Raw genomic sequence first — 12,856 nt, 5'->3', positions numbered from 1 at the left:
AGCTGTTTCCGTGCTATAACTATCAATGACTTATTCCAGAAGCCTCAATTTCCTTTTGCCTGTTTGAAGCCTATCGACGAGGAAACAGTTATAACTCATCTAGCATTACATCTGAAGGTGTTTCCTGTTTATATCAGCTGATTATGAGTTTCGATTTCCTTGTTCCTTTTGCTTACTTGTTTCACTTCGATGTAATTTCCGGAATTCGCTAACCGACGCGTTGACGGTTTCGGAGCGAATCGGAAGTCACTGTAGCACATTACTGCGTATCTTTCAACAGAGTTGACTCTAAATTCTTGGTGACCTTACAGATTTCATTTAGGAGAGAGAAAAATCATGTATTCTTTTTCACAGGCCCAAAGAAGAGGATGTTCTGAAATCCTAGAATCATTAAACTACAGTAGTTTACTTGGACTGAAGGACACTATAGCCAGTAAGATAAATGTGTGGAGTAAAGAAGGTGAGTACAATCAGGTCGCTTTCTATATAACAAATAGATTATAATTGTTTGCAACCGTGTAACACTCTCTTTCGTGCATCATTGGATTTGTTTTCTCTTCATACTATTTTTGGCATGTGAAATCAACCTTGTGTGTAAAATTGCACGTTTACACTCGAATAAGTTTTAAATGTATTTAAAGAAAAATGTACTTGAGGAAGCCTTGTATATATATATATACACATTCTCTGTCCTCTGGACTTATTTGCTAATCACTATTTTACCTTCAGCTGACGAAAAATAATTTTTACAGTGGGTGCAGAGCACAATGCTCTCATTTAAAATTATACTTCTGTGTTGTGATTATGTGGTTTTCGCTATCTTAATAGACTTTCTCAAAAACTCATGGCATTCCTATGTCAGCCTGCCCGAACTTATCCAGTACCGTATGTGGTGAATAATTAGCATATAATTGTCTTCAGGCAAGATGGCACCAATGACCAACAGCAACATCTTGTAGACAGTTTACAAAACTACTGGATACTCGTCTTCTGCTAAATATACTTCTTCTGAACTGTGACTGTTTGCAGACTGTAAATTCCCCTTTTAACAATGTATTTTTGGGACAACTGAATGATCTGATACTTCTGTGATTTCCTGAGGGATTCAGCATGGAATGCAGCTGTGGCTGTAGCTGGGGGTTGCTGTGTTGATTCCTAATAGCAGAACACAAACCTGTGGTTGGCTCCATTGCTCCACTCTGATTAAAGCGTTGAGCAAGATTAAATTCAACGAGGGACGATTTTCGTACACGGTCTCTTGCAGACTCTGATAGAATGGCAGGGAGGGAGTCTGATGGTGACAGCAATAGCATGGAGTGTGAGTGGGAAGAGGTGGGGAGAGCGACTAAGAACAGGAAGATGATGGGTTGGAAGAGAAAGAAAGGAGGTGGGTCGAGTGTAGGTGGATTGGAAAATGAGGGAAGAGAAGTTGAGGAGAAGGGCCTGAGGGCAAAATTACTAAATGTAGCGTTACGATTTGAGGGGGGAGGGGGAGTATAGAAAATCGATCCACTTAAGCTAACAAAAATCATTAGAGGACAAGTAGGAGAAGTGAACCATGCTGAGAATTTTAGGAGATGGAAACCTGCTGATAGGATGTAAAACTGAAGAGCAGATGGAGAAGGCAATGAAGGTGACTAATGTTGGGAAAGTCAAAGTGTCCAGGGTTGTAAGAGTTGGAGCACAAAGGGTCAATGGTTGCAAGGGGGTGATATCCGGGGTTCCCCTCAGTGTTAATATGAAGAAGCTAGTGGAGAACTTGAGGGTGAGGAATAGTTCAGTAAAGAGTGTGAAAAGAGTGACAAGGGGAGCAGAGAAAGGGGAGACTGAAACTGTTCTGGTAGAATTTGAGGATAAGGTGCCTCCAAAGGAGTTATATTTTGGATTTCTAAGATACAATGTAAGAAAATATATACCAAAACCTATGAGGTGTTTCAATTGCCAGGAGTTTGGGCACGTGGCCAAAATGTGCAAAGGAAAGAGAAGATGTGCAAGGTGTTTTGGGGAACATGAATATGGAAAATGTGGAGAGGGAGTGAGACCAAAGTGCTGTAATTGTGGAGGTAACCATAGTGTAGCGTACTGGGGATGTGAAGTGTTGAAAAAAGAGGTGGAGGTGCAGCAGAGAAGGTGAAGGAAAAAGTCTCATGTGCTGAGGCAGCCCAGTTGGCAGGACAGAAGAAAATGAATGAGGGAGGGCATAGCGAAGAGCAAGCGGCAGCTAAAGAAAGGCAAGATAAGAAGAATGCATGGATGGAGAAGAAGAAATTGGTGATCTTTATAGCAGGAGTGGTAAACGCAACATATGAGATCAAATCTAAAACTGAAAGGATTCAGATTATTGTGAAAGGTGCAGAGCACCATTTGGGTATAATAGGATTAAAATGGGAAGAAGTAAATGATGAACTCAGGGTACAGTCGAGTCAAGAAACAGTATGTGTGGGTTGATGTTACTAATAATACTACTTCTTCAATGGAATGCAAGAAGCCTGATTGCTAATGGACAAGATTTCAAGCAGTTTATAGCGAGTAGGAGAGAAAAGCCAGATGTTGTGTGTATCCAGGAGACCTGGTTAAAACCTAATTTAGATTTTGTTTTATATGGTTATGAGGCAGTAAGGCAAGACAGGAGAGGGGGGGAGGAGGGGGGATGTGCAACTTATGTAAAGGAAGGTATTCCTTATAGAATACTAGGTGTAGGAAGTGAACAAGAGTATGTGGTAGTAAAAGTATGGGCTGAAAGGAAAGAGATGGTGATTGTAAATTATTATAATCCATGCAAAAGACTAGACTTAAACAAGCTTGAGGCGATAGAAGGGCAGAATAGTAGTAACGTTGTTTGGTGTGGTGATTTTAATTGACATAATGTATTATGGGGGGTGTGACAGAACAGACATCAATGGTTGGGTAATAGAGGAGTTGCTAGATGAGAAGTATTTAGTGTGCCTAAATGATGGCAGTAGTACTAGAATTGATGTTAATACAGGTAAAGAATCTGTGCTTGATCTTATATTAGCATCAAACTCCATTGCATCAGTGTGTGATTGGTTAGTGTACCAAGAAGGAACTGCAGGGAGTGATCATTACCCAATCTGGTGCAAGATAAATATTTCTGCTTCATTGGTCACAGAGAATACAGGTGGGAAATGGATCCTTGAGAAAGCCAATTGGGAGGAATTTCTGGAAAAAAGTGATAGATATCTAGAAAGGTCAGTGATGGAATGGATGTAGAAACACTTGACAGCATATTAAAACAAGGTATAATATCAGCTGCATTAGAATCCATTCCTAAAAGTAAAGGAAGAATAAAGAAGAGAATAATACCATGGTGGGATGATAATTGTAAGGAAGCAGTGAGAAATAGAAATAAAGCATTTAAACTGGTTAACATAACTTATAACTTCCAACATATGATTCAGTACAAACAAGCTCAGGCAGTAGTACGAGGAAAATAAGACATGCTAAAAGAACGCACTGGAGAAAGTATTGTGATTCAATCGGAAACACAACTCAAGTAGGAGAGGTGTGGGGGATGATAAAAAGGATGGGAGGGGACAGGAGAGAGTGGAGGTACCCAGTTATGGTTGATGGAAATGTGACTGCAGTAACAAATAAGGAAAAGGCAGAGGTGTTGGCAAACACTTTTGTTATGGTACATAGTTCTGATAATTTGTCTGAGAAGGGAAGAAGAGGTAGAGAGAGAACAAAAGCTGAAAATATGGAGGCTTTACGTAGGAAAACTAACCTTGATGGTGTGCAAGATGTCCCTTTCAGTATGGGAGAATTAAGAAAGGCACTAGATAAAACAGGAAAGACTGTGCCAGGTAAAGATGAAATACCTTATAGTATGATATAACACTTGAGTGAAGGAAGTCAGGAGAAACTACTGCTTCTGTATAACAAAGTCTGGGATGAAGGGAGAATACCAGGGAGCTGGAAAGAGGCGATAATTATTCCAATAAGGAAACCTGGGAAAGATGCCAGCAGGCCAGAAAACTACAGGCCAATTGCCTTGACGTCACATGTATGTAAACTTATGGAACGTATGATAAATGAGACGTTAGTGTAGTCCTTGGAAAGTAGAAGTATGGTGGCTATGTATCAAAGCGAGTTCAGGAAAGCAAGGAGTACTATGGATCCAGTGTTGTGTCTAGAGGATGAAATAAGAAAAGCTCAAATAAATAAAGAGACAGTGGTTGCAGTTTTTTTGATGTTGAGAAAGCTTATGATATGTTATGGTAAGAGGGGCTCCTAATCAAGCGAATGTGAATTGGGGGGGGGGGATGTTCAACTGGGTTAAGGACTTTTTAAACGGGAGAACTATTCAGGTGAAAATAGGATCACAGCTATCAAGCCAGTATGTTGTAGAAAACGGATGCCTCAGGGGAGTGTAGTGAGTCCAACTTTATTCTCCATTTTGATAAATGATACATTCGTAAGTATTCCAACGGAAGTGGGGAGGTCATTGTTTGCAGATGACGGGGCTTTGTGGAAAAGAGGGAGAAATATTGCACATATAGTTACAAAAATGCACGATGGAATTAATCAAGTTGAAGGGTGGGGGACAAAGTAGGGTGTTAAATTTTCAGTGGAGAAGACAAAAGCCATGTTCTTTACAAGGAAAAAGTTCAGGGGACTTAATTTGAATCTGTATGGAAGTAACCTGGAGAGAGTTGAATGTTATCAGTTTTTGGGAGTGCACTTTGAATTGAGATTAACATGGAGAGAACATGTTAGATATGTAGTTAGTAAATGTAAAAATGTGATAAATGTCATGAGGTGTCTTGCTGGAGTGGAATGGGGTGCTGATTTTGCATCACTGAAGTATATTTATGTAGCATTAATAATATCAAGATTAGACTATGGAAGTATTCTATATGGGTCAGCAGCAAAATCCGTGCTGGCAGAACTGGATATCGTACAAGCTCGGGCTCTAAGAGTGTGCTTGGGAGCGGTTAGAACTTCCCCAGTGTGTGCACTCCAAGTTGAAGCAAATGAGATGCCACTGGGGCTGTGGCGTAAACAGCTGGAGGCCAATTACTGGATTAATTTAAGGGGGCATGGTGATAGCCATCCTACAAAAAGAGTGTTGCAGACATGCTGGGAGAAGGAGAGGACACAAAAAGAAAGTTTTGGCTGGACAGGAGAGCAAACCGCAAAGGATATGGGTGTATATGATAAAGGGTTTTGTCCAAGGGTGGTGTGGCCTGTCAGACCTTTCTGGGTATTAAAAAATCCCTCTACAGATTTGGAATTGCTTAAGATTAAACACAGTATTAAGATGACTGATATACTCAGTGAATATCATAGTTATAGGGAATGTGAGTATAAAGGCATACAGATTTTTATGGATGGATCAAAGGATCCAGAAACAGGTACAACAGGGTCTGCAATTGTTGTGCCAAGTTATCAAGTGGAAATTAGCAAGAGAACACTTGATTGCTTGAGTGTATACACAGTTGAAATGTTTGCTATATTGTTAGCACTAGAACGGAGTGAGCAGGTTGATTGTAATAATATTGTGATATGTAGCGATTCTGTGTCGGCCCTTGCAAGCATCAAGGCGGGTACAGCTAGAGGTCACCAGGATCTGCTTTATGAAATCCTGTTTGCAAATTCAAGACTGGCTAGACAAGGCAAAAATATCGCATTCATGTGGGTTCCAGCACATTCAGGTATTATGGGAAATGAGACAGCAGATAGGCTGGCAAAAGCAGCAGTCAAAAAAGGATTTAGAACATAGAACATAGAATAGTACAGCGCAGTACAGGCCCTTCGGCCCACAATGTTGTGCCGACCCTCAAACCCTGCCTCCCATATAAGCCCCCACCTTAAATTCGTTCATATACCTGTCTAGTAATCTCTTAAACTTCACTAGTGTATCTGCCTCCACCACTGACTCAGGCAGTGCATTCCACACACCAATCACTCTCTGAGTAAAAAACCTTCCTCTAATATCCCCCTTGAACTTCCCACCCCTTACCTTAAAGCCGTGTCCTCTTGTATTGAGCAGTGGTGCCCTAGGGAAGAGGCGCTGGCTATCCACTCTATCTATTCCTCTTATTATCTTGTACATCTCTATCATGTCTCCTCTCATCCTCCTTCTCTCCAAAGAGTAAAGCCCTAGCTCCCTTAATCTCTGATCATAATGCATACTTTCTAAACCAGGCAGCATCCTGGTAAATCTCCTCTGTACCCTTTCCAATGCTTCCACATCCTTCCTATAGTGAGGTGACTAGAACTGGACACAGTACTCCAAGTGTGGCCTAACCAGAGTTTTATAGAGCTGCATCATTACATCGCGACTCTTAAACTCTATCCCTCGACTTATGAAAGCTAACACCCCATAAGCTTTCTTAACTACCCTATCCACCTGTGAGGCAACCTTCAGGGATCTGTGGACATGTACCCTGAGATCCTTCTGCTCCTCCACACTACCAAGTATCCTGCCATTTACTTTGTACTCTGCCTTGGAGTTTGTCCTTCCAAAGTGTACCACCTCACACTTCTCCGGGTTGAACTCCATCTGCCACTTCTCAGCCCACTTCTGCATCCTATCAAAGTCTCTCTGCAATTTTTGACAATCCTCTACACTATCTACAACACCACCAACCTTTATGTCGTCTGCAAACTTGCCAACCCACCCTTCTACTCCCACATCCAGGTCGTTAATAAAAATCACGAAAATTAGAGGTCCCAGAATAGATCCTTGTGGGACACCACTAGTCACAATCCTCCAATCTGAATGTACTCCCTCCACCACAACCTTCTGCCTTCTGCAGGCAAGCCAATTCTGAATCCACCCGGCCAAACTTCCCTGGATCCCATGCCTTCTAACTTTCTGAATAACCCTAGCGTGTGGAACCTTGTCAAATGCCTTACTAAAATCCATATAGATCACATCCACTGCACTACCCTCATCTATATGCCTGGTCACCTCCTCAAAGAACTCTATCAGGCTTGATAGACACGATCTGCACTTCACAAAGCCATGCTGACTGTCCCTAATCAGACCACGATTCTCTAAATGCCTATAGATCCTATCTCTTAGAATCTTTTCCAACAGCTTTCCCACCACAGACGTAAGGCTCACTGGTCTATAATTACCCGGACTATCCCTACTACCTTTTTTGAACAAGGGGACAACATTCACCTCCCTCCAATCCTCCGGTACCATTCCCGTGGACAACGAGGACATAAAGATCCTAGCCAGAGGCTCAGCAATCTCTTCTCTCGCCTCGTGGAGCAGCCTGGGGAATATTCCGTTAGGCCCCGGGGACTTATCTGTCCTAATGTATTTTAACAACTCCAACACCTCCTCTCCCTTAATATCAACATGCTCCAGAACATCAATCTCACTCATATTGTCCTCACCATCATCAAGTTCCCTCTCATTGGTGAATACCGAAGAGAAGTATTCATTGAGGACCTCGCTCACTTTCACAGCCTCCAGGCACACCTTCCCACCTTTATCTCTAATGGGTCCTACCTTCACTCCTGTCATCCTTTTTTTCTTCACATAATTGAAGAATGCCTTGGGGTTTTCCTTTACCCTACTCGCCAAGACCTTCTCATGCCCCCTTCTTGCTCTTCTCAGCCCCTTCTTAAGCTCCTTTCTTGCTTCCCTATATTCCTCAATAGACCCATCTGATCCTTGCTTCCTAAACCTCATGTATGCCGCCTTCTTCCACCTGACTAGATTTTCCACCTCTCTTGTCACCCATGGTTCCTTCACCCTACCATTCTTTATCTTCTTCACCGGGACAAATTTATCCCTAACATCCCGCAAGAGATCTTAGAGGTCAATATTAAACTATCAAAATCAGAGGGGAAGAGCATAGTGTGGAGAAGGATAAATCAACAGTGGCAGCAGCATTGGGATAGAGCAATAAAGGGAAGACATTTACATTCAATTCAGAACAGAGTAGATATGGGAAGAAGTAGGGGAGTAAAGTGGAAAGAGCAAGTAATTATAAGTAGACTGAGAATTGGGCACAGCAACCTTAATGGCACTTTGGCCACATAAATAAGCATCCTGCAGGTTTTTGTGATCTATGTCAGGAGACTGAAACAGTAGAGCATATCCTTATTTCATGCCGGCAATTTGCACAGGAAAGGCAACAAATGTTACAACAATTACAGAAAATAGGACTGGTAGAGAACAGTGTTAAAGGTTCATTGGAATGTGGGGAGAGTGATCGGGGAGGAAATGGTTGTTTAATTTTTTAAGGGCGACGGGAAAGACGGCTTTAAAGTGAATGGATAATAAATCCTGAAGGTGGCAGTAATGCAACTGTGTGGATGCCAACTGCCGTAAAAACTCAAAGAAGAAGTATTTCAACAAGAATGAGAACGGAAAACGAATGGGTGTTCAGTGCCACCTGCCTGTGTTTGAACCGGTCTCCTTCTCAGTGTTGCCTGTGGAAGGTGCTGGAGTCTCGGTTCCCACGCTTGGAGGTTTGATTGCCTTGGCAGCTCATGTCTGTGGACTCACTTTTGGCTGCAATTTGGTGTTTAATATCTTCAGTGCTGAAAATGCTTTATATTTGTGTGATTTGATTGAGGCCCTTCGGCATGCAAGTGGATCTGTGGTTGTGACCTGCAGCCACTGACAGACACAGCACTGAATTTACTGACTCGGTAGCTGTGGCTGTAGCCACTGGCTCCTGGACTGGCTTCACTCGCCTCTGCGGTTCATGGTTGTGGACGCAGTTTTGGGGATTCTGCAGTTTGATGTTTAATGTTATATATATTGTTTGTTCGCTTTTTGTTGCTGCTTGGTTTGGTACTTTTTCCACACGTTTGATGGTCTTGTGTGGGTTTTTTCTTTCAACGGGTTCTTTGGTGTTTCTTTGTTTTGCGACTGCCTGCAAGGAGACAAATCTCAACTTCGGTAATAAATGTACTTTGAACTATCAGGTTCAGTTTCAGAGTACATGTTGGCTAACCATATAACAATTACAGCACAGAAACAGACCATCTTGGCCCTTCTAGTCCGTGCCAAACTCTTACTCTCACCTAGTCCCACCGACCTGCACTCAGCACATAACCCTCCATTCCTTTTCTGTCCATATAGCTGTCCAATTTAACTTTAAATGACAACATCGAACCTGCCTCAACCACTTCTGCTGGAAGCTCGTTCCACACAGTTACCACTCTCTGAGTAAAGATGTTCCCCCTCATGTTACCCCTAAACTTTTGCCTTTTAACTCTCAACTCATGTGCTCTTGTTTGAATCTCCCCCACGCCCAATGGAAAAAGCCTATCCACGTCAACTCTATCAAACCCCCTCCTAATTTTAAACACCTCTATCAAGTCCCCCCTCAGCCTTCTACGCTCCAAAGAATAAAAAGCCAACTTGTTCAACCTCTCTCTGTAACTTAGGAGATGAAACCCAGGTAACATTCTAGTAACGCAAACACGAGGAAATCTGCAGATGCTGGAATTTCAAGCAACACACAAAAAAGTTGCTGGTGAACGCAGCAGGTCAGGCAGCATCTCTAGGAAGAGGTACAGTCGACGTTTCAGGCCGAGACCCTTCGTCAGGACTAACTGAAGGAAGAGCTAGTAAGAGATTTGAAAGTTGGAGGGGAAGGGAGATCTGAAATGATAGGAGAAGACAGGAGGGGGAGGGATGGAGCCAAGAGCTGGACAGGTGATTGGCAAAAGGGATATGAGAGGATCATGGGACAGGAGGCCTAGGGAGAAGGAAAAGGGGGCAGGGGAGAAAAAAGCCCAGAGGATGGGCAAGGGGTATAGTAAGAGGGACAAAAAGGAGAGGGAGACAAAGAATGTGTGTATATAAATAAATAACAGATGGGGTACGAGGGAGAGGTGGGGCATTAGTTGAAGTTAGAGAAGTCAATGTTCATGCCATCAGGTTGGAGGCTACCCAGACAGAATATAAGGTGTTGTTCCTCCAACCTGAGTGTGGCTTCATCTTTACAGTAGAGGAGGCCGTGGATAGACATATCAGAATGGGAATGGGACGTGGAATTAAAATGTGTGGCCACTGGGAGATCCTGCTTTCTCTGGTGGACAGAGCGTAGGTGTTCAGCAAAACCTGACGCAGACTGGGAGATTGTTTCATTGAACAGTCTGAGTAGCCTCCAACCTGATGGCATGAAGATTGACTTCTCAAACTTTTGCTAATGCCCCACCTCCCCCTCGTACCCCATCCGTTATTTATTTATATACACACATTTTTTGTCTCCCTCTCCTTCTTCTCCCTCTATCCCTCTTACTATACCCCTTGCCCATCCTCTGGGCTTTTTTCTCCCCTTCCCCTTTTCCTTCTCCCTAGGCCTCCTGTCCTATGATCGTCTCATATCCCTTTTGCCAATCACCTGTCCAGCTCTTGGCTCCATCCTTCTCCCTCCTGTCTTCTCCTATCATTTCGGATCTCCCCCTCCCCCTCCCACTTACAAATCTCTTACTAGCTCTTCTTTCAGTTAGTCCTGCTGAAGAGTCTTGGCCTGAAATGTCAACTGTACCTCTTCCTAGAGATGCTGCCTGGCCTGCTGCGTTCACCAGCAACTTTTTTGTGCGTGGCTTAACATTCTAATAAATCTTCTCTGTACTCTCTCTATTTTGTTGACACCTTTCCTATAATTCGGTGACCAGAACTGTACGCAATACTCCAAATTTGGCCTTACCAATGCCTTGTACAATTTCAACATTACATCCCATCTCCTATACTCAATGCTCTGATTTATAAAAGCCAGCATACCAAAAGCTTTCTTTACCACCCTATCCACATGAGATTCCACCTTCAGGGAACTATGCACCATTATTCCTAGATCCCTCTGTTCTACTGCATTCTTCAATGCCCTACCATTTACTATGTATGTCCTATTTTGATTAGTCCTACCATAATGTAGCACTTCACATTTATCAGCATTAAACTCCATCTGCCATCTTTCAGCCCACACTTCTAACTGGCCTAAATCTCTCTGCAAGCTTTGAAAACCTACTTCATTATTCACAACTCTACCTATCTTAGTATCATCTGCATACTTACTAACCGAATTTACCACCCCATCATCCAGATCATTAATATATATGACAAACAACATTGGACCCAGTACAGATCCCTGAGGCACACCACTAGTCACCGGCCTCCAATCTGACAAAAGTTATTCACCACTATTCTCTGGCATCTCCCATCCAGCCACTGCTGAATCCATTTTACTACTTCAATATTAATACCTAACAATTGAACCTTCCTAACTAACCTTCTGTGTGGAACCTTGTCAAAGGCCTTTACTGAAGTCCATATAGACAACATCCACCGCTTTACCCTCGTCAACTTTCCTAGTAACCTCTTCAAAAAATTCAATAAGATTTGTCAAACATGACTTTCCACGCACAAATCTACGTTGATTGTTCCTAATCAGACCCTGTCGATCCAGATAATTGTATATACCATCTCTAAGAATACTTTCTATCAGTTTACCCACCACTGACGTCAAACTCACAGGCCGATAATTGCTAGGTTTACTCTTAGAACCCTTTTTAAGCAATGGAACAACATGAGCAATATGCCAATCCTCCGGCACCATCCCCGTTTCTAATGACATTTCAAATATTTCTGTCAGAGCCCCTGCTATTTCCACACTAACTTCCCTCAAGGTCCTATGTCATGGTCTGGTCCGTGAAGTCCGCATTCCGGTTCACAGTCCAGTCCATCAACCCTTGCTCCAGGTTTTCCAGTCTACCCTGTTTCTGTTCCTGTTGAGCACTAATTGAGGCAGATATTTCTCATTGGGGCTGGCTGCATAAATACCTCCAGAGACTAGGGCGTGGCTGCTGGATTGTTCTTGTCCTTACTCCTTGTATCTCTTCCCCTGCCTTCTGTTTCCTTGCCTAAAGCCTTGTCTTGTCTTGCCGGTAACTCTCGCCTCGCCTGAAATTATTGTCTTGCCTTGCATTGGCTGAAGCCTTGCCTTGTCTTGCTGGGAACTCTCACCTCATCTCACATGAAGTCTTGTCTTGGAGCCACCCTGTACCTAGCTCCCTTCCTGTCCCTTGCCTCCGCCGGGTAAGTCGGGCCGTCTTGCAGTTACCTGCGGTTGGTTCTGCCCCTTCCTGTCCCTTGCCTCCGTCGGGTAAGCCAGGCCGTCTTCCCGTTACCTACGGTTGGTTCAGTCCCTTCCTGTCCCTTGCCTCCATCGGGTAAATCAGGCCGTATTACCACTACCCTGTGGTGGATTCTGTCCCTTGCTGTCCCTTGCCTCCGTCGGGTGGAGATCTGTGCCCTGCCCAGGAGAAGCTTCAAGACCCCAAGCCTCTAGCCGAGCCTCGCCACAAGCCTCTAGCCGAGCCTCGCCGCAAGCCTCTAGCCGAGCCTCGCCCCAAGCCAACCTTCAAGACCCCAAGCCTCAAGTCTCTGGTCTCCAGCCTCGCCTCAAGTCTGAAGACTCCAGCCTCATCCTGCCTGCCAGCCAAGTCACGTCCTTGCCTAGTTCCGGGTCCTTGTCCAGTCCCTGCCTCGGAGTCCAAGCCCAGGCTCCTAACTCTCTTGTCCAGTCCTGTTCCGGGTTCCTGGTTTTCGTGTCCATGTCCTAGCCCTCACCCTGTATCCTAGTCCTGTCCCTAGTACTTCAGTGTCTGTGTCTTGCACTTGGGTCTGTTCTCAGCCACCACCTAGGGAATGACATCCTAGGGAATATCCTGTCAGGACCCGGAGACTTATCCATTTTTATATTCCTTAAAAGTGCCAGTACTTCCTCTTCTTTAATCATCATAGTTTCCATAACTACCCTACTTGTTTCCCTTACCTTACACAGTTCAATATCCTTCTCCTTAGTGAATATGGAAGAAAAGAAATTGTTCAAAATCTCCCCCATTTCTTTTG

The 12,856-nt window shown here is 43.6% G+C and overlaps 1 protein-coding gene across 2 annotated transcripts in view; it reads left to right on the top strand.

Moving 5' to 3' along the window:
• The first annotated feature begins 219 nt into the window (after nucleotides 1-219).
• LOC140198894 (uncharacterized) overlaps nucleotides 220-12,856 on the top strand; it is a 77,478-nt gene continuing 64,841 nt past the window's right edge. For both annotated transcript variants that reach the window (XR_011886282.1, XM_072260104.1), the window contains exon 1: nucleotides 220-460. Coding sequence is in view for 1 of the 2 variants with exons in the window: in XM_072260104.1 (XP_072116205.1) it covers nucleotides 337-460 (124 nt within the window). In the remaining variant the exon portion in view is untranslated. The remainder of the gene's footprint in view (nucleotides 461-12,856) is intronic.

Source organism: Mobula birostris, chromosome 6 (assembly GCF_030028105.1).
Source record: "Mobula birostris isolate sMobBir1 chromosome 6, sMobBir1.hap1, whole genome shotgun sequence".
NCBI lineage: Eukaryota > Metazoa > Chordata > Chondrichthyes > Myliobatiformes > Myliobatidae > Mobula > Mobula birostris.
Note: the sequence above shows the minus strand (reverse complement) of the source record. Positions and strands in the feature narration are given on the sequence as shown.